Source organism: Poecilia formosa, unplaced genomic scaffold (genome assembly GCF_000485575.1).
Source record: "Poecilia formosa unplaced genomic scaffold, Poecilia_formosa-5.1.2 Scaffold75, whole genome shotgun sequence".
In the NCBI taxonomy this organism is placed as follows: domain Eukaryota; kingdom Metazoa; phylum Chordata; class Actinopteri; order Cyprinodontiformes; family Poeciliidae; genus Poecilia; species Poecilia formosa.
In genome coordinates, this window is record NW_006800014.1 from 217,467 (window position 1) to 240,297 (window position 22,831).

Consider the following 22,831-nt stretch of genomic DNA (forward strand, 5'->3'; position numbering starts at 1 on the left):
GTTAGTTAACCTCCTGTATGTAGCCTATTATGGAAGAAGGGGGAGCAGAAGCCGGGGGCTGTCTGATTGAGAAGGACTGGCTGGGATTAGCTCTCTGAGACGTGATTTGGGAAGATAACGCTGCATACCGGAAGCCTGCGAAACGTCTTCCTCGGCTTTAAACAATAACATCACCGAGAGCTAAAATCACGAGTTAGCATTAAGCCCAGCATGGATCCAGCAGCTGGAGAGAACCGGGCAGCAGCGCCAGAAGCAGCGGCAGCCCTCCGCCATCTAGGTTAGGTTTCGCGGCAGGAGTCGAACCTTTTACGGCGGTGACAGTCTAGGCGCGCGGAAGACACGGGAATCTTTGTTGCTGTTTTTTTTTTTCTTCATGGGATGCAGCTGGGCTTTCTCCTCGCTCTATTACCCGTTTTACCGCGGTGACAGCCCTCCATTTGGCTGACTTGGAGTAGCCTATAAGGTCCCGGAATCTTATGGACTCCCTGCAATAGTTTTTTTTAGCTTTTCTTTTTTCTCTACCGCTCTTTCTGACGGACGCGGCAGTCATGTTTGCAGTGCGCATAGTCACCGCAGACTACTATCTCGCAAGTCCCATTAAAGGCCTGGACGTGTGTTACTCTGAATTCAGGGAGAGTGAGGTGAAGAAGGTACCGGTGGTGCGGATATTTGGAGCAACGCCAGCAGGTTTGTCACTCATTTTTCTTCCTTTGGGGAAAAAAAAGGCAAAACAACCTCACTTGTGCATTCTTGAAGCGCGCGCGCGTGGAACGTGCTTGTTGCTGTTGTTTGGACTCTCGCGTGCACAAATACAGTGTTAAGGGAAACCTAGCGGGTCGGGTGTTGTATGCAAAACGGCAGGAAGATGTAGTTTGGGTGTTGACACGTTGTGGCGATGCGACCTGAGCCGCTGTTGCTGCCAGCAGCAGCAGCAGCAGCAGCGGTGGGAGTCCTCCGCTCCCTCCTCCCCTCCGCGCTGCTTTGTTTTCTCCCCCTGCTCCATCACGGTGTGCTGGTGGTGGACATGTTTCTGCTGGTAGCAGTGGCACATATGTGCTGCCAAGGAGCAACTTCCAACCATCGCGTTGTGGTGGTTTTTATTGTACTTACAGCAACCTGTGGAGCGCGGACAGCGTGCTGCCACATTGTCTAGTTAGTTTGAATACGGTGCTATTAAAACAAACAAACAATCATAAAAAAAACCCGACATAGGGTTCAGGGATATAAAAGCATACACGAGTAGACTGGATCAGCATCCAGATGTGAAGAGCAGAGCTGGTGAAGCAGTAGTCGTCCTCCTGATCACATAGAAGGAGAGTCTTTTGTGTGAGAACATCTTGTTTTTATTTTATGCCTTAATTATTCCCATTAGTAGAAATGTCATAGATAATAAAAAAAGACTATCAGTATGTGATTTAGACATTTCCCTCAGTTTGACACACTACCTTTCTGTATTAAATGCGTTTTAAAGATACCCACTTTAGGCACATTAACATCCCCCACACACACACACACACACACAGACTGCACAATAGTATAATTTCCCAACTTAATAGCCCAAACTACCTTGTTTTCTTTTCTCCCTATTTTTTCCCAACAGATCAAAATGCAATTGTGTTGCCTTAACTGTATTTTCAGTTGTTAGTTCCCCCACTTAAAAAAAGAAAGTTAACACCCCCCCCACACCTTTCCATTCCCCAAACAGCCAACCCCCGCTACATTGCAACCTCCACTAAGGATTTATCTCCATTGAGGATTAAAGGATTTAGGATGGAGTGGGTTAGAGTGTCGGTTCTAATTTGGGCCTGTTTGCATCTACTTGTGTACGGTTGTGTTAAAACAAGGATTTCCACTTATTAAAACAGAATAAAGCTTATCTAGTACAAAACACCAGTCCCAATTATGAGCAGTGTCCCACTGGAATGAATATCATCTAACTGGAAATTATGTTTGGGGAAAAGGAAGAGAAAGGAACAACCTGAGAAAATACAGCAGAATCCACTCAGTAACATTTGGGTATTCGTTTCTTCTAAGCAGGTGACAGTATCTTGTGTGACACAACACAACAGTCAATTATTAAAACCTTTTGCTAGACCTGCTTAAAATATGTATTTTCCATCAAATACAGAATTTTTGTAGGATCACGTTTGTCTCACTCATGAAGAAGCACTGACAATTTTCCAAGTTCTGCTAAAATGGCAACACCTTTGTTCTCTTGGTTCTAACCTTCCTTTGTGGGGAACGTTTAGTTTGGATGCTACTGAGCTCTCTCTGTGACTGGTTCCCTCCATATTCTCAGTTTCATCCTCCTCCGACTCAGTTTAGGTTCATTTTATGACTTTTCCCAGAAATAAAATCCCATTACCATCTGGAACATATTGCAGCAGACGGGGATCTTTCTTGTTTTTTTTGTTTTTTTTTTTCCAAAAAAATTCTTTCCTCATTGAAAATCGGACCCCACCCTTCCAGGTCCATTCACTCTCCTCACTTTCTTTTGTCCTTGCATTGAGTTTAGTTGACCAGTAAGCAGTTTAGGTAGTTGTGTGCCAGCTAATCCCTGTTTTTAGCCACCATGTGGCTCTGGCTGGATCCCCAGGCCTCATGTTCCCTGTCCTTCCCTGACCTAAGCAGTGAACACTCCCATCCATCTCATGTGTAATTTGATGCCACACTTCCTGCTCCCACCCTCTTTCCCCTTGCTGGAAGTATTCAGTGGCGGTCCTGCTGGTGTGGCAGACTGTTGCATACGAGACCATTCCTGGAGAGAGGAGATAAAGGAAATCTGTTAAAGTTTTATTCCTGATCAGTTTGTTTCTAGCTTCACAGGCAGCAAAGTTCAGCAATAAAACTATATTCACACTGCAACCTAAAGTTATTTATTTTTTTTGCCCTTTTGCAACCCATATGTGATCTTGTCATGACTGAACAACACAGATTAGATTTTTACAAATGTGACCCAGACCACTTGGATATGCTTTCCTAAATCTGATATGTATCTTATCTTTTCAAATGTGACTTGTGTGTATGGCCAGGTCATTGATATTTGTCAAATGTTACTGTCCTGTGTCCTGATATGTCAAAGCCAGAAGAGCAACAACCATGGAGGACAATAGAGGTGCACCAGTTTATCCACCAGCCAATTTCCTTAATTTTGGGAAATCTGTGATCAGCTGATACTTACATGTGAAGCCGATCTTATCCACCGATCCTATCTACCTCAGCAAAGATCTAAAAATCAACCACTGTCCTCTTTTGCTCCCTCATGTGTCTGAGAGAGGTTTGGCTGATAGGCTGGCCCACCAGGTCATGTCTGCACATTTGCAGTTAACAATACTTACCCCACTGTGCTGGGTCCGTTTGAACAACAACTCTAAAATCCCAAGATACACGACACCACTAGCATCCATGTTTACTTCCTCAAACACTGAACTACACTACGTGTGATATTACTGCGTCTTGTACTGCACATGTGGGACACTTTTAGGACATTTGCAGTTCACAAAGGAGATCGCATACAAGCTACATTGGAAATGGGAACAACCACACAAAAAAAGAAAAAAGAAAAAAAACAGACTTCACAAAAAAGTCACAATTGAGCATTAAGGCCTCCTGTGTTAATGTATCCTAAAAGCTCATGATCCAACCTTTTGAGGAAATGCCAGAATCGATTTTTCACACTTGGTGATAGTCGGCTTGGCCCAGATGTTGCTGATGTTGCTGATATGTTCTGGGTCTTGAGGCGGAGAGGCTTTCTGGTTTGGATCTTTACTTGTACATCTAAATGTTTATTAAGTTTGCATAAACAGAGAGAGGGAAACTGCATAACTAGCCGACCAGAATGGGAGGCCAAGCAGGGACGGATTTAGCTCCCTCTCCAGAGTAATCCTTCAGTGATGGGTCTTTGCTTTTATGCAAAGGTTGGCAAGAGGATGGGCAAAGTTTTATTAGAGGATCCATAACCAAAAATATTCTGTTTCTGTAGCCTGGTACCTAAAGTTTCAGTCTTCAGTCAAGCTTCTGTCTTCTCAGCTCCTCCAGACTAGCGGGAGCAGCAATTATCAAACACTTACTGGAACTGAGCATCTGCTGAGCTCATAATACATACTGCTTCTCAGATGTAAATGGTATCATAGAGAAGCACTGTTGTGAGAGTGTGCCAAAGGCATCAGGGAGTTTTCTTTAGACTAGATTCTTAAAGTTTTTGAGATTCATCTACTTATGCAAAAGATGGCTAAGTTTGAGCCTTGTCTGCATTTACACCTAAGATTAGTTCTGTTGCGATTGTGGCCTGGAAGTACTTGTATTTCGAACTTTAACTGGTCAGATAAAGGTCTGAATTATTATTTCTTTTGATCGGTTGGTCATTGAGCAAATCTTATGATGCTGAAAATCGGCCTATTCCACTCAACCAGCTGATCTTGTGGTGGCTTTTCTATTCTCCTTGCTCCCTGTTTATTTGGGTTAATTTCTAACTCTGTTCTAATTTCTGCCTGTGTTGCCTGTATTTAGTTTACAACTACTACAAACATAGATTTGGCAACTTTTCTGTTTCTCAGTCACCAGGCATCCAGATGATTTGTGGTGTGTGGTATCTGGTTTCAGAGAGACTTGTCCAGACACCATCAAGGCTGCCACAGCCAAGAGCTTTAATAGGTGAACAGGCACTGAAGTCTTCCCTCTGCCTTTCACTCGTCTGTGTAAATCACAGAAAAATTTGGGAGGAGGCTTTGTGCTTATAGGCTATAATACCACAGTCTGGATGACTGACGGAAACCAGGAAACACCTTTAACTCTAAACTAAGCATATAACTTCAGGTGATATACGAGAGACCAAGCAGTTTTATTAGAAGTCACTGAACTGTATTATCTAATTCTACAATACCATGAATCACATTTGGTGATTTTTTGTTTTTAAATCAGATGCTTTAGACCTACAGCTTTGTGACATAAAGTCTCCGGTGGCACTTAGAGCTTTTCAGTTAGAGATTAAAAGAACAGCCACTACTGCTGAAGGTCCAGATAGTTTTCATATTATGCTGTTTATGCCTGTCGCAATAAATTAATGAATTAAATAACAAATTAAAACAAGCTCAGTAATTCCCATTTGCATGATTTATTGTTTTTCCTCTTTCTACCAAAATCTCTTCCTGTTCTAGTATTAAATGATATTTAGAATTTTTAAAGTTTATTGATCTTTCACAGTGTGTTCTTCCATTATTATGTCATTTCCATTACATTACTTGCTTTTTGTAGTAACGTCTGGGACAATTTGTTGCCCAACAAAATGTGTTATAGCAACAGGCCTCATGCTGTTCATGTCATGTTTCTGTGTTCTTTTCAAACATCACAAAAGAGACAAAATGTCCTTTTTTAATTTATCTTCTGCTCCTAAACAAATCCGTCTTGCTTAAGTCTTAACAAAGGTCATGTCAGCATTTGATCTATGAGATTTATTGATTATAGCTAATGCATTCTCAAAATCAGAATGTTTTTTTTTTCTGCATTCAGCCCCACCCACAGACAAACGGGCCTCATCGTCTCTCACTGTCATGTTTCCCTTTAAAACATATTTCACTGTCAGACCGGGAGAAAAAAAAAAGAGCCTACATGAACCTTTAATCCTTCCCATGCAGAGGCTGTTGTGCTGCCCACACCACCCCTTCTTTAGTGGGGTTCCTTGTTTATCTGAGCATACAGTGGCTGCCTTGTTGTCCTTGCTGGTGTTTTGGCTCATTAAATCAGATTGATGGTTCTAGAGCTCAGCACAGCTCCTCTGCAGGTACTTGAATAACCCACAGTGAAGACTACAGGGATGATGCTGCTGCAGTCCTCTCCTCCTCATGGTTTCAGGAGGGACAGTAACATCTGGAGCCTTTTTCTCTCAGCAATATTTAAATTGTAAAATCCTAAGCCTGAATATTTTTTGTCTTCTGTTGGAAAAAAAGCCCTCTCTATGTCTGTGGTTGTAGCCCAGCTGTTGGAGTGATCCGGACACAAGAACACACACCCAGCAGTTGGATAATCTCGATGAAACCATGATTTGTCTTTAAATCTCATGTTCTCAATCAGGGAACTGCAACTCCAGTTCTCCAGAGCTACCGTCCTGCAACCTCAATAAAACTGAATCAAATGAATGGTTAAAACTGTAGTAGGTAACGTTTTATATAAGAATGTTTCTTTTAGCATATATGTTAAAATTATGATGTTGTGACAGTTGTGACAGGTAATCTGAAAAAAAAACAAAAAAACAAATCAAGTTCCTCTGCCTCCTCCCTGTGGTCCTACAGCTGCCTGTCAGAAACAACTAGTCAGAGCCAGGAGGAGGGTCTTAGCGTTGTCAATCACTCCTTTGTACATGCTGCTCACATCCTCCTCTTGATCTCTGCTAAGCTACCGCTTCTTCTCCACACAGGATCCTGCTGTGTGGAGCACATGCTAACTAGCTTGCATATTCTCCAGGAATTCTTTGTTCGTGGAAAACAAAGAGTTTTCCAGGTACAGTAAGTTGTTTCTCCACCATTAGCACAGCTGCATCTTGTTCACAAGTGTGATTGTCTAAGATCCACCTCCTGGCTCTGACTGAGCAGTGTATTTCTGCAGATGGCAGTAGGACCGCAGGGAGAAAGTCAAAGAGGCCCTATATATGTATTTTTCCCCCCACATTATCTGTCGGATCCTATACTGTCAGAACATAATAACAGTTTTAAGAAGTAAAAGCACATCTTGTGAAAGTCATTGGAATATTAAAAAGCAACAATCACAGTATTTTACCCAAAACACAAATGCAGATTTACATTTAAAATAAAAAATTAAGCAAATTACAACATCTTTAAGCTGGATGCTTCAGGTACTGCTGGTTATAAAGTTGTTGAAGAGTGAGCTGGCCTTCATTTATCGCCATGGTGAGCAACTATGCCTTTTGGGAGCATATAACAGAAAGTGTGTGTGTCCTTTGATTTAATTTCAGGAATACACCAGCATTTAATATGAAGTGCTGGTTAGTAGTGAGGCCACTGTGAAGCAGGTTTTTACTAAAGCTATCCATTCTTCTGTTGTTTATCAGCCATCTAAAGAGAGAGGCCCATGTTGGCGCGTGGTGTCGGGTCATGTCAGGTCCCCTGGCCCGTCTCCTGCATCATCAAGAGAAACAAAAAAGGGGAGGGCAGCTTTGGAAGCCAAACAGAAGACTCCCCACTTGGTGGTCCCAGAGGGCCATTGTTAGTGCTGGTAGGAGAATTCTGCAGGGGTTAGCAGCAGAATAAGACCTTGTTGAAAGTGAATGAGAGGGTTAGGGGTCTAAGAAAAACCTGAATCAGTGCAGCAGTGGGTTAAAACTGTGATGCTCTGCCGTCTACCATTGAGGACTGTGTGAATGTGATGCATGCTTGTGCGCAAACACCCCGACAATGCAGATTAATGCCTGTGGTGCAAACATATTTGTGGAAGTAAACTACATTCAAAGAGTTCTGTGAAGATGGTTTATAAAGAGCCTGCTCTTTTGTTTGTTTATGTGAGTAGGTCTTGGAGAACGTTCATTTGGTATGGAGTGCAATTGAACAAATATGCTTTGTTCTTTACAGCAGCAGTCTGCATGCATTTCAGCTGCAGGGTGTGTTCGTGAAAGTCAATGAACTCTTTCACCTCCTCACAGTTCAGCCTTGCTGTAACCACGAGCCTTTACCCATAAGGCTTCACACTGCCCGAGTCCTTATGATCAATTCTTAATTCCATAGCAGTGTATGCTTAATCTGAGGAAGGAGAGCAGAGAGAAGAGGTGGAGAGTTTCTGGGGAAAAAAAAAGGAGAAACACAAATGGAGTATTGCTCTCTGTGCCGTTAAAAACTGTAATTGGCATCTTCAGCTTGAGTTCTGCATATGTGAGAAGCTTTCAGGGACAGTCTTCTTTCCAGTGAGGTGATGAAACCCCTGTGCTGTTACTTTCATGTGTTAACTTCCTCTCCATACCCCCAGTGGCTATCTCACACAAAATGTAGATCTTCTTCATTGCCTCAAAATGAAACCTTTATTTCTTAACAGTTTTTCATGACCATTTGTTTTTCAGGCCGTAATCTGTTAACGATGCCGAGAATGGGAATGGCAGAAGCTCAGAAGAAGAGAGCAAAAGGGGAGGATGAAGGAGGGAGGGTGCTGTTGAAGAGAGCAGGCATACGTGTGAGCATTGCTCCACCAATGCGCCAGCAGAGCTGACGTTCCGTTCCCACTCCTCATGATGTGTGCCGGAGAGCGAGACGCGCTGTGAATATCAAATTTGGAGAAGCAGAGAAAAGGAGGGCAGGCGGTGCTCAGAAATCTCCGTTGTGTAGTAAAAACCCACAGTGGTCCTCTGATCGATGCATTAATGAGTCATTCTGTAGATGCAGGCAAACTGTCACACACTAACACACACACACACTGTCATCCAGCAGATTGGGTTTTATTAGCTTTAAAAGTTCTTCTAGAACTTTGAAACTGAAGGATGTGTGTGTACGGCATAACAGGATGCAGTTTGCTGAGTTTTGTGACCAGAGTATGAATGGAAATCTGGATGTTATCAGAGTAGCTGCAGGCAGCTGAAGGATTCCCTCTGACCTGCTCAGGCAGCCTCTCTATCTGCTGATCCCTGAAGTCCTGCTCCAGGTAAACATGGGACATTATGACAGTCCCTTAGTATGTTAACCTAGAGTGAAATCTAATTTATAAATCAGGATGTACAATGTTATTATTAGTAGTAGTACTACTAGTATTATATAATATACATGCTTTTACAAAAATCTTGAATAAATAGTTCCTTAAAGGCACAGTATTTAACTTTTATAAAAAAATGTTTTGGACATTTGTTAAAACTGCCATCATGTTGTGAGAATGAGACATTATCTGCGAAAAGATCTATCTTCTCCTCCTCCTCCTCTACCTCCTCTTCCTGCTCTTGTTCCCTAAGCTACTACTGCTGCCTGAAGAAATGCACCACTCCAAAAACTACCAATCCGAGCCAGAAGGAGGGTCTGGCTCTGTAGGTGTATAAGGGTCTGGCTCAGTAGGTGCCATAAGCCACCTACTGCCATCAGTAGGTGGCTTATGCTAAGACCTGCCTCCTGGCTCTGATTGGTTGTTTCTGAGAGAAGGCAGAAGAGCTTTATTTTTTGTTTGGCAACTTATCTGTCTCATACCAAACTGTCACGACATGGTGACAGTTTCAAGTTTGAACAAATATACAAAAAAAATGTTAGTTTTTTTATAGAAGTTACATACTGCAGCTTTAAGTTTAAATGTTAATCAGTTACATTGATTTTGACGTAAAGGAGTGTCTTTAAGAAATTCACTTTTTGTGCATAGATTATATGGAAAATCAAATTATTTTGCTAACCCTTTTACAAACATTCTAATGTGGCTCTCTTATAAGGAACATAATGGAGTGTAAGAGCATTCTTTAAGCCAGCTGACATGCAGTGCTCAGCAGAAGGTAGGGCGAGCTGCAGAAATCTCGGGTTACAGTAGGGTTTTTCCTGGAATCTCACTAAATGTCTTTAAACTGTAGGTTTAGTGTGACTTAAAATGTTTAATAGTTTTAAAACTTGTCTTTTAAAGCATACATCGAACCCTGAACCCAGCCTATGTTTATTCCAGCCTTTTAATTTTTTTTTTACTTTTCACTGAATATCATCAGCTTTTTTAAAACTTTTGCTGCAGTCCATGTTGCGTAGAGGAGAAGGAGTGTTTTCAACAGGAGCTCCTTTGCCCTTTGTTCTCACCTCATGCCCCCCTGCCCTTAACCCCCCAGGCCTTTCTTGCTGGCCTCCTGTGAACTCGGAGGTCCCCACCGAATGCCTTTAAACCACTGTGGGCAGTCCCTACCCTCCTCCTCCACTCATTCTGTGGCCCCACACTCACATTCCTTAACATCAGGTGGTCACAGTCATTATTTGGGACAAATTGGAAGTGGATCTAAGTGAACTGGCAAAGCCCCTTTTGATGCTGTGTGGAGCGTGTCTTGACCAGAATTACACACGGGTTAAAACATCAAATACCATTTAAAACTCACTGGAAGAAACAAAAATATGCAAAGTAGATTACAATTTAATCTAATAGATCTTAGAAAATGTTAAAACATAAGGGCAGTTGGTGCATATGGTCAGTCCAGATAAATATGAGGTGATTTATGTTCAGTGTGTCTGTTAGTGAGTGCGCTCTGTGCCCCGTCTTGTTGCTGCCTTCAGGCTGTGCTTGGCCTACATGTCCCATTCTGATGGGTCCTAGTATTGATATGTGCAGTGCTGGTCTCAGAAAGACCCACTAAAGTCGTCCATTCTTCTTTCACTCATTCCGTCTTTGCCTCTCTAACGAGAAGCTTTCTTAAGGAGATGATTTGGTTTTTGCAACCATCATTATGCACTCTTTAAAAACTTCAGCTTATGAAGAATGAGCATGGATTTAAATTTGTTTATGAACAGCAAATTAAATAGAATTTCACATTTTATAAGTTTATATTTATTTGTGATTTTAAAAAATTTATGTTATCGTCAAAATAACATCATAAAACATTAATGAAAAGTTTCACTAATGAAACTTTTCCCGCTTTAAGTGGAAAAGCATAACATATTTACTCTGCAAGAGTAAATGTGTTAAGAGATCCAAGCAAAGTTAATCTATAACTTTGCTTGGATGCTTAAGCACTGGGCCTTGTTTCCTTACTCTGAGTCAGCTTTGAAAAACATGACTGAGTCAGATATATGACCTTGCGGTAAGGTATTAAACTGAAGGATATTGTGAAACCAATGTTGTGAGGGTAATAGAAAACAGCTCTTTGAGTAATGCAACAACTGGCTTACTTTATTCTTGAAGTTTAGGAATATTGAATGTAGACTTAGGATTGCACAAATTGCAGTTTTCTGGCTGGTCATTGATCTTAAAAAAAAAAAAAAACAACCAAAAAAAACCCCATAAAATTGACTATAACGGATGGGTACATCAGTTAGTCCTCTCTCACAGCAAACCTAAAGTGGACAGTGGTGGATTTTCACATCTTTGCAGAGCTATGTAAGATTGGTTTCTAATGTATCGGCTGAAAACCAAGCGCCCAAAATCAAGGAAATTGAGACCAATTTGTTGGTGCACCTCTGGACTTAATCTTTGCCCATTTAAAATGGACTTTGGTGGCTCTGTGGTGTGTGATCTTAGGCTGATCACACATCAGGCTGTCTCTGATTGACTCGTACCATATCTACGTTCACACAGCAGGTAAATGCAGCCGGCGTCTGATGTTTTTTTTTTTAATTTATTTTTTTTTAAAGGGTCAATATTGAGTAATATCGACCTTTTTGAGCTTTCCATCATGGTATAGTATTATTCCCTCATCAAAACCATACCTGGAGTGTTGCCTTGATTCTTTCATGCATGTTTGAGAAATTTAGTCTCCCATGGCAACCATTCAGCTGTACAAAATGGCTGGGTGCACCAAAGTGCATCTTTTCCTCTTTTAAAGCTTTTCAGAGCTGGAGAGTCACAGATTCTGCCTCACAGAGCAGCCCTCTCACAACTGGCTAGCTCCTTCAGACTAGCCAGCAGCAATTGGCAAACACCTGGTGGAACTGCACATCTGCTGAGCTCATTACAGGAGCTAATTCTCAGAGCAACGCTAGTAAAAATGTTGATAAAGGGTTAATAGAGGAGCCATGTTGTGATGACTTCATGAGTTTCAGAAAGAGCAGGAGTTTTTAAAGAGACAGAGACCCAACTTCAAGGCATTAAATTACAAGGTCACATTTCCTTTAAGTAATATAATATATATATATATATATATATATATATATATATATATATGAGAGCGAGCGCGTTGTTATAACAACTGAAGATGACATGGTTACTTGATTTGGCTATAAAATGCCTGGAAAACACATTACTGCCTCTTTAAAAAAAAAATTTTCCCAGATGCCACCCATCTCCGACTTTTTTTTCTTTGCTCACTGAAAGGCACAATTCTATGATATAGAGATATAAGTCTGCTGCCTTCATCTGCAGCCACACTCCTCAGCCAGCAGAAACAAAGTCACAGCTGACCAGCATTATACTGCTCTGTTTCTTTGCCCATATTTCTGAAGACTCAAGATATTCTGCAAAGTGACGATGGGCGTACGGTGCCTTCCAAGTCACCATCTGGTCAGCTTCGACCTTTCTGCTCAGAGAACAGGCTCGACAGCGTTCTGTCTGTGTCCTCGGCCAGGGTGGTGTCTGGGAGAGCTGGCAACGAGGTGTGGACATCTTTCCTTTTTCAAGCTCATCATGTAGAAGAGAGACATGGTGGTTACACGGTGCTTAAGGGAAGCTGCTTCATACCCACTGAGAAGGGGCAGCTTGTCTTAGCTTCTCACTAGCAAATTTAATTCAGCTAGCGTTACTACCTGCAAACGGTCTCTGTACATTTTTCTTAATCTGCATTGCTGTTTTTAATAACTGAAGTATTATTACTCTTATGTTCTGACTTTGCTCCACTTTACACTTGGTGAAAATCTGAATGTTCCACTTTGACTAACTGCTGTTGTATCTAATATTCTCACTGTGCCACAATAAAGTATTTTTTATTTCATTCTGTAAGAATAGTGCTTGTCACTGAAACGGTCATTCCTTATTAGCATTCAAATTACACAGAGCTGCATTGTATGATCTTTGGTCAGATTCTGGGTCAGGCTGGAGCAAATATGGCTGTTATAAACAGTATAGCTCATGTTATAAAGTTGTAATAACTTGACAACATGACATGTAATGTGATGTAGACAGTTGTCTATTACATTGTGTGTGAAGGGAAACTATCTCCATCTTATCTATAATTTACTCGTTTGGACGTCCCATATTAACTTTAAAATATTACTGTCCTCATTGCTGCTTTTGTTGCCTCACGATCAAACCCATTCCACTTGATTGATGGAATACTCACAATGCGAAAACTCCACTCTGGGTTTTCTGGGTTAGCTACAAGAACTCGCTGCACTGTATGCTCCAAACACAACATCGCTAGTGCAGCCCACTGAAAACGTAACAAGCTAACGTTAATCCCATTGATGTCTCAATGTCTAGCTTTAAATGTGCTAATGCTAATGGATCACCTGAAGTAACTGCAATAGAGAATTGCAGACAGGTCTTTGCTGAATAGAAGTCTAAGGGAAGTGGAAGTTTATCATTTTCCAAATAAAATATTTTTCAAAAATAAAGTACTCCAGCCGCACAGGAGAGTGATGAAATCTGCAGAAAACTATGTCTCCTTCCAGTGCACCTTCCTCCATGATGTCCAGTTGTAAAGGACATCATGAAGGAAGAACAAGAACTTCCTAAAGAGGCAAATTTCCAGGTATCAAATTGCTTAGTCAGTTTTCTTTTAAGTCATATTTTCTACAGGATTTTATAACAACTGAATGTATAGTCACTTGGTTGTGCTTTAAAATGACACTATGTTTCTGGAATACCGCCTTTGTAAAGAAGTGAAATGTCACATATGTCCTTATATGAAACAGAGCTGGAGTGTGATACCAGCTCTCCTATCAGAGCAATACTTGCTCCAGCCTGATCCAGAATCTGACCAAAGATCATACAATGCAGCTCTGTGTAATTACACAGCAGGGAGCATAAAGTCCTTGTGTGCTGACTGCTCATCTGTATATTTGCTCCCCTTTGTCCTCTGCAGTTAATTTGGAGAGCAGATGATGGCAGTGCATCCATTAGAAAGCCTGTGATTTACAGGGTTGTCGCCCTCCTCTGTTCTCCCTCTCCTTTCATTGCGCTCTTAATGCTCTCTTCCTCAGCAACGCACACAGACACTCTCATGCACAAACACTGACCCATGCTCACTGCCTGGCTGCTCGTACCTGATATTTTTTATCGGCCTCGGCAAGTTAACACTAAAGCCTCACTTTCAGCATGGCAATCTGGGGCTTCACTCCATGAAGTCTTTGTTTTAATCCATTGCAATGACAAGAACATATCTGCAAACACCACTGATATTTAATTCAGGAAAGCCAATTGGGTGGACGTGCTGCCACCAGAGCTGCTATGATTTGATAGAAGCTATTGATTGGCCGCTGTTGTGATCCAGAATGTCCATTTCTGTCTGCCATTAACTGGATTCATACATTTACTGGGTCACACACAGAAGCCTTCCAGCTTTTCTAATTTTATCGGCAGGCTTTGGTGTGTTTATGGGCATTTGTGTTTTTCGGTGGAAGCACTTTTTTTTTTCTGGAGACTCCTCATTATGTGTATGTCTGCAAGTGTAAGCTGTTGTGTTTTCTGAGTAAATTATAACATGTTCAAGTCCAGGGGCTGCATCCACGGAAGAACCCAGGCTACCTGGTGGGTTAGGCAGGGTTCTTTGTTGACCTCAAGGACTAGAAGAGAAGTGAGCAGCTGTGAAACTGGATGTCTAGCCTTCAGATTATTCCTGCTCTTACCTCGGTGTATGTCCTGTCGCCTAGCAACCGTGACTGTGCTAAACATAAGCTGGTTAAAAATGGAGCTCAAAATCTTGCTGAGTCTCTTTTATTATTTATGTAATCCTTAATTGATGAATTGATTTTATATATAGCAAACATGCATTCAAATGCAAAAAAAAACAAAAAAAACACAACCGCTTTAAGCTTCACCAGATTTTATTATATTTAAACATGCAGTAGGTTAAAACTATCACTACGTTGTGACAGTGTAATATGAGATGGGTGATCTGGAAAAGATCAAGCTCCTGTGCGTCCATGTGGTTCTACTACTATTTGCAGAAATAAACCACCTCTGGAGTAACCAATCAGAGCCAAGAGGAGGGTCTGAGCTCTGTCAATCACAGTCATCTAAGTGCTGCTCATGAGCATGAGCATAATTGTCAGCACTTAGACCCGCCTTCTGGCTCTGATTGGTTGTTTCTGACTGGGGGCTATACATTTCTGCAGATCGCATTAGAACTACAGGGAGAAGGCAGAGGAGCTCTATTTCTTTTTTCACATATTATTTCTCATGTAATACTATCACAACACAGTAAAAGTTTGAAGAAATATGTAAAAAAAAAAAAATATGGAAGTTGCATACTGACTATTAAAATTGGTTCTCCTCCTGCTTTGTCTGCTGTTATTACAAGAAAGATTCAGTCAGATTCTCCTTGATACTTTTTCTACTTGTACAATATTTAATTTCCTTTTCGAAGTTATACGTTATAACTGAAATATGAGTATTTAAATCATTGCTCCCTGGGTCAGTAGTCTTATCTCATTAATATGTGAGTTCTGGGATTCTTGGCAAACAACGGGTGGTAGAAAATGCACTGTTGATGTTAAATTTCCTTTTAACTTTTTTCAGAATTCTCTTTTTTAAATTTTAAACTTGAAATATTTACCAAACTATAAAAGTAGAAGAAACTGTAAAAAAAAATTCAAACTCTTCAGCCAGGCACCACTTTAGCCATGCTCTGAATGTTGATGTTTTTTACATTATGATCATCTTAAGCAGTTCTCAACCTTCTATGTAGAAGTTAAGTTACAAAATATTCAGAGAATAAACTTCTCCTGGTTGTTTCAGTAATAAGTTGACACTCCAGTTTGAAGAGAGCAGAATGATCAACATCCGGTCAAAACAGCACATATATGCTTTTCTTTCAGGAACATACAACTTTCAGTTCTTTCTGTGTCTACATCAGCTCATCTGGCTTCTATTACTTCAGTAACATCTTAGGCTTTCTCACATGAAAATATACACCCACATACCCTCCTAATTACACACATTGTGCTCTTATTTTATGCCCCCATTTTCTCTCCAATGTTTTTCCCCTTCATTCAGAGAAACATTTCTTTTCTCATCTCCATCTTTCAGTCATTCTCTGCACTGACACTTCTTCATCTTCACCTCTCATTTTGCCGCCTGACCAGCTGGGTGGAAAGAATCACTTGTTTATCTCTCCCGCTGTCCATCAAGGACTTTTGCTTTGCTGGTGTCGTCGCCTAGCAACTGCAGCAGAAGCTGGTATTGGCTGCCTGTTCTGTGTGTGTGAGACTGAGAGCAGCTTCTCGTTGACTCGGTGGAGTACAGACAGACGCATGGCGCGCTCACGGCTCCCTCGGCGTTGTGCCGCTGCCAGCCTTTGTGTGACTGGTGGAATAGCGTAGCAGTGGCACACCTTGGTGAGGTCCACCTGAGAGACAAATACACACTCCCTGTCTTCCCTTTTTTTGCTGTCAGACTATGGTTTCTGTCAGTGAAAGATATATATATATTTTTTTTAAATGGAAAAAAAATTGATTTGTGCATCAGACATGTCTGCCTCTCTTACCCATCAGAACTATGTTGATAAATTTATTTGGATATATAGTCTATAATTATATGGTTAAACAGTTACTGTAATATTTTTTAATCAATGTGTAGCGCAAGGAAACCCTGTATTAGTAGGGCACTGGACATGTAACAATACAGGTGTTTTTGAGCACCAAGTTTGCTGTGGCTGTATAAAGGGTTAAAATGTGAAACTTGGTTTGATCGGAGAATGTTTGATGAAAACATTTGTTCCATTGTCAGCTGGTGAGGTTTGCTTTCACACTGCACTGTCAAGCAAAACAAACCAGTTCAAAAACCTGTTCATCCCCTCACTTGTAGAGGGGCTGCACCAATAACCATGGATGGAAACAACACAAAAACTACTGATGAAGACACTGAGCACAACTTCTTTTTTCACAAAATGTAAACAAAACATATTTTAGAGGTTATAGGATTTCTCTTTGGTCTTTGTTAAAAGACCATGAGTCATTTCAGACCTTCATGTTTTTTGTGGATGTATTTACCCAGAATACCCTTCATTAAAGTCCACTTTCTCCTTTTGGTGCGGTCTCCGGACTGCTTGGTAATGTTAACTGAAGGCCTAGGTTTTTAAAACCCACAGTCAACCAAAAACACATAGAACAATCTCTAGCAGGAGTTACAAAGTATATTTTATATTTTTTAAATTGGCTCACCCATGAACACTTTTTTGTGGTCTTACTTTGAAGTGATATCAGCTAAAAACACAACCTCACTTTATAGTTTATTTCCCAAATCAGAAGCTTCATTTACTTTAACTCTTAATAAAAAATAAAAATGAAGTCCTCACTCTTATCATCTTGGTTCTGGACCAGTAGGAGTACATGCTCTTCCTCAACCTTTGGAACCTAATATTATACCTAATATGTTGTGGATTTATTTCTGAACATGTGCAGACATGTCCTGATTTAAAAAGTCCCGCTCTGTGCTGCCTCCTCCTGTTCATCTATTAGTCAGCATTTCCCTGACTCTGGGTAGGGTTGCGCTCTGGGGGAGAGGCTCTGATTGATTTCATGTTCTGCCTTGATGTTCATACTCTACATGCCTGTAGGTAACAGTTATGTGAGTGAGCCTGGTTCCTTCAGTGTGCAGGTTCAACTCAAAATCCATATTTTCCCGGGTCGTTCTTTTCTGTCATCAGTTTCAACTACACTTTGACTCCAGCATCTCTGCCATTAAAATATATATATATAAAGTGTAAGCACCCAGGACACTGGTAGTCCTTCCAACATACTGGATAAATAACTTGGGGAAAGAGTTTACCATACGGCACTTAAAATATAATATTTGACCAAATATTGCATCATAGTGGTCCTTTTAAGATTGAGATGTTACAGACATGGAAAATGTAATGACAATTGTTATTCAATATGAAATATTTTCATTTAAACTGGTTTAAAAAATTTTCTCTTGAAGGACACCTACTGGCCTAAAAAGCCATATAGTTCACTTTCGTCTTGGGCTAACCTCTGAGTATCACACTTAATCTTTTTGTTGTTTTATCTAATGAACGCATTCATTTCTGTTCTAGGTTTGGTATTGTGAACGTTTGCGGCACTTGTTCATGAAGCTTTTCAGTGACAGCTGATCACATGGGAAACGTTTAGAATATGAGTAGAATATGTTTAGTAATGCTGATTTAGAGGATGAAGTCCTGTCAATGCGTTGCCTGTTCCGTATAGAACACAGATGACAGAATGAATGAAAACAAAAACCTTACATCTTGTTCCTGTTGTGTTGCAGGTCAGAAGACGTGCCTCCACCTCCACGGTGTGTTCCCGTACATCTATGTGCCATATGATGGCTGTAGACAGCAGCCGGAGCGCTACATGCGACAGGTGGCCTTCAGCATCGACAGGGCCCTCAACGTTGCCATGGGAAACCCCGCCGCCAGTACCCAGCACATCTTCAAGGTGGTCCTGGTCTCTGGCATGTAGGTGTCTCCCAACAACTGGGTTTTACCAAAGACAATAAACACCAATAATGCAAAGTGATTCACTAATCTTTTTGGTTTTTGTTTCTTTTAGGCCTTTCTATGGTTATCATGCCAAGGAGAAGCACTTTATGAAGATCTACTTGTACAATCCTCAGATAGTGAAAAGGTAAAAATGCTGGTTAAAAGATTGTTAAAGAGTTAATAGAGGAGTCATGTTGTGATGACTTCCTGAAGGCAGAGTTTCAGAAAGAACAGCAGTTTTTAGAGACAGTGGTCCAATTTCAAGACATTAGATTACAAAGTCAAATTTCTTTAAAGTCATCTGATATATACAATATTCTTATAACAACTGAAGGTAACACAATTGCTTGATTGTGCTATAAAATAGCTCTATGTGTCTGAAAAATGCATAATACTGCCCCTTTAAAGGAATATTTCAATTTCATCAAATTTTTTCTTTTAACTGAAAGCTGCCCAGTCATAGTCCCAACATGAATCATTTTGAGTTATTGTGTGGAAGTTTGGGGCAATACATACAAAACAAACCTGCAGTATCTATACACAATACAAAACAAAACGACATAAAGTGGCAAATTGGAAACATACATATCCACTATTAGTCAATGATGGAAATAGCTGAGCGGTTACATTTAATTGATTTAATGATTTACTTCTGATATTTTCTTAATTTATGGAAGGTCAAAAGTCTATGAATCTGACTTGAGGCCTAAACAATCTGCAAGAACATAGAAATGTTCTCTCTTGGAGCTGCAAGAATAGAATGACATTCTGTTCTTGCAGTTCTGACAGCTTGTTCTGTACACGTCATCTGAGTAGAACTTTTTCCCGTGTTGTTTATGGGAACTAATATGAGCCGTGCAGTGAGCTCAGCATCAAACTAATAAAAATCTAGACATTTGTTTCTTTAAGAAGCTTTGCCTTGGATCATTTGTATTTCGACAGGACTGAACAATAAATTAATAACAATATGTACCACGATAGACATGTGATCAATACAAATAGATAATACATCTGATATACTATTCAATATATAGAATATTCACTAAACTTTGATCCAGAACCACACAGCATTCTGGGAGATGTAGGCAGATGAAAGACTTTAGCTGTTCAATCTCACAGCCAACTAAGCAATATGAGTGGCATCAACTGACTCACTCACTCTTTGGTTGCCTAGCAACAACCTGTTGCAAGGTAACCCGTAACCTTCGCAGTGGTTTCACAGAGCCTCATCACTGCTTAAAAAATTAAAACAGCAGCATGGAGTAAAAACTGTGGATAAAACAGGAAAAGTCACACCACCAGTTTGGCAGTATTTCAGATATTTAAAACAAAAGACTAGTCAATAATTATCTTTATCGGCTGGTATAAAATGCAATAAGTTTTTCAGCCATATCGTCCAGCGATTGGATATGTTCTCATTCAGATACACCCTCATTTCTAAATCCCACTGTGTTTCAAGTATCATCTCTATTTGGTTCCATATTTAATTTGTGTTCAAATATATTTAGATCAGACTGCTGTCTGATTTGTAATTCTTATGGCAGAGAAAACATGTCCAAAGATTTGCAGTAATATTTCAATAAATCATCTCGTTTCTTTTTTTAAATTATTAGAAGGAGCTGAAATCAACATGGTCTACTTCTTTTCATATCCCTTTTACTGAGCTTCTTTAAAATTTTTCTTTTTTTCCCCAGAGTGTGTGAGCTATTACAAAGTGGAGCGGTGATGAATAAGAGTTACCAGCCTCATGAGGGCCACATCACCTACCTGCTGCAGCTCTTCATGGACTACAACCTGTATGGCATGAACCTGATAAACATGGCAGCAGTGAAGTTCCGCAGGAGCCAGAAGAAAGGTAAGCTCAGCTGTAGGGATCTGTCTCTTTTCTCACAATGTCTGCTTTGTCCAACTGGAGTTTCTGACACAAGTTTAGATTTACATCTTTACATACAGTTTTATTCAGCGTTTACCCAAGCTTTATACCTGTTCCCCTTAAATTTAAATTAGTTAAAAATCAACAATCCTGAGCAGTTGTGATAACTTTAACCTATAACTCAGAACATAAGCAATAAAAAATATTTTACCAGTTAAAATCTCTTAAAAAGCTTTTGACGCTAGTGTTCCTATACATCTCCATAGAGATGCTGAAAGCAAAAGTGTGTGTTTCCTTTAATAAAATATTTCTAAGGTTGCAGGATTTTATTAATGAATTTGAATACAAATTCTAGAGCACCGATATTCTGCATCGGTCGCCGGTAAATCTTGTTTGCAAACAAAAAAACACAACACACAGAGATGACTGAAATAAAATGCTGGGGACATTCAACCAGTGAGAAATGTTTAGCATATTCTCACTATATAGCCACACCTTTAGTTTAGGATCCGTCCACAAAGCTTTTCCTCAACAACCGTTAAGGTTTTTGGAGTAGATTAATCACTTCTGTCTGATTTGGCCGTGGTTCCAGGAGTGGAAAGGAAGCAGGGAAAAACAACTCTGGTTGCTAAGGTTGTCTTCACACCAGCAATATTTAGTCCATTTTAATTGAACTCAAATTCATTTGCCTAGAAAGTCTGGTTGGTTTTGGGAGGCGTGAATGCATAATCCAACTCTGAGGCGAACCAAAAAGGTGAACTCTGGTCCGCCTAGACACATAGGTCTCAGTTCGTTTGAAGTGAACTTCGATGCGGCTTGCATTCATATTTGGACGCCGAGCGGACCGGAGTCCGCTCCAAAAGCAGGAAGTGGACTACAGCTGTGCAAATGCAACCAAAACAAACAAGAGTGTCTAACACTAGTGGAGAAATGGCTTATGGTCTTTTGTTAAAGACAAAAGAGAAACCCTACAACTACTAAAATCTGACACTACTCCATCTTTGATTACATTTCATGGAGAAAGAAATTCCGCTCAGTGTCTTGTTCAGGGGTTTTCATGTCTCTTCCTTCAGTGGTTCTTGGTGCAGCCCCCCTTACAGGCGAGGAGGTGAACAGCTTTTTCAAAGGCTTTGGTTTGTTTGACGTAGAGAAACTGAGCAGCTGAAATGGAACAAATGTTGCAACTTTCCCAACCAACCCGAGTTTACTGTACAATCAGGTTTGAACACATCCTAAACCCCAATAAGATTACCGAAAGTAACATCCTTTACCAGAAGGAACATAATGACATACTTTTATTTAAAAAAAATCCCATTTGACTGACTTCTAATAAAAGGAGGTTCTAATGATTGATCCACTTCTATACATCTGAAATCAATGGAGGACTCTAATGCCCCATGGAACAAAGACAACAAAAACCCAAAAATTGGACACACCTGCTTATCCCCCCCCCCTTCGAGTCTCCCTCAGATTTGAACTTTAAAAGCAAGTTGTTAATCTAGGATCAAGGGGATTAAAAGCTTGGCTGCAAAATGTCAGTTTAAGATGAATGAAAACTTTAATGTGTTCTGAACCCCACAACACAGCTTAAAAACTAAGTTTCCTTGATAAGAGCCTGAAAACCCAAAACGTTTCTAGACTGTTTACTCTGTAGATGTCACACAGCAGCAGTGGTCTAATTGAACTAAAAAAGTCTGGGTAAAACTAGATAGAGAACTATTGTTCACTATACTCACACATCACTACAAGTATTCACACCCTTGTTCTTAAACAGACTTTTCACTCTGAAATTACCTGAATCAATTTGAAAACCAAGTTGCGCCACAACCGCAGTTCTATTTTCAGCTGTACTACCTCAGGTAAACGGCTTCAAAGGACAGATATCAGAGTAGAACTGCAGAAATTTTTGTGCGTTGCATGTCACACTCTACAGACCTTCTGAATTGTTCCAGATCACAGAAGTAGAATTAGAGGAAAACTTACTGTAACTACTGAGCCTATCAGGAAGATGTTTGTCGCTTTGGGCTGGGAGGGGAGATGTTTGACCTTAATACACAACCAGACTCACTATGGCAACAAAATGAAAAGCCCACTGCTCTGAGCCCCACTGAAAACCTCCTGGTTCTTCCACCAAATATTGATTTCTGAACTCCTCCTAAGTTCAGACATTAATATTGTTGTTTCTAAACAAATATCAACTTGTTTCTTTGCATTATTTGAGGTCTGAAAGCACTGCAGCTTTTGTGTTATTTTGACCATTTTTCATTTTCTGCAAATAAATGCTATATTTTTGCTAGGAATTTCAGAGACATATTGTCAGTAGTTCATAGAATAAAAGAATAATGTTCATTTTACTCAAACATATAACTATAAAGAGTAAAAATCAGAGAAACGGATCATTTTAAGTAGAGATGTGCCGATCAGGTTTTTTCCTCCCGATACCGATACCGATCACCCATGAGGGCCGATCACCGATACCGATCACATAATTATTATTATTTTTTTTAATCATAAGCACTACCGGTTACATTATGTGGAAAAAGGAACCATGAATTCACCTTAATTTAGACAAAAACTTGTTTTTAATAACTTTTTTCAAGAAAAATACTATCTTTAACAGACTGATAACATATGAAGGCTCTGAAGAGGCTAAATAATACAAAGAGCCTAAATTAAACCTCTCAACA

General features: G+C 40.2%; 1 protein-coding gene across 1 annotated transcript in view; it reads left to right on the forward strand.

The window, feature by feature from the left end:
- rev3l (REV3 like, DNA directed polymerase zeta catalytic subunit) overlaps nt 1–22,831 on the forward strand; it is a 66,474-nt gene continuing 43,643 nt past the window's right edge. Inside the window, exons 1-4 of the mRNA XM_007556011.2 lie at nt 1–687; nt 18,058–18,247; nt 18,342–18,416; nt 19,966–20,126. Coding sequence (XP_007556073.1) covers nt 549–687; nt 18,058–18,247; nt 18,342–18,416; nt 19,966–20,126 — 565 coding nt within the window. The 5' untranslated portion in view covers nt 1–548. The remainder of the gene's footprint in view (nt 688–18,057; nt 18,248–18,341; nt 18,417–19,965; nt 20,127–22,831) is intronic.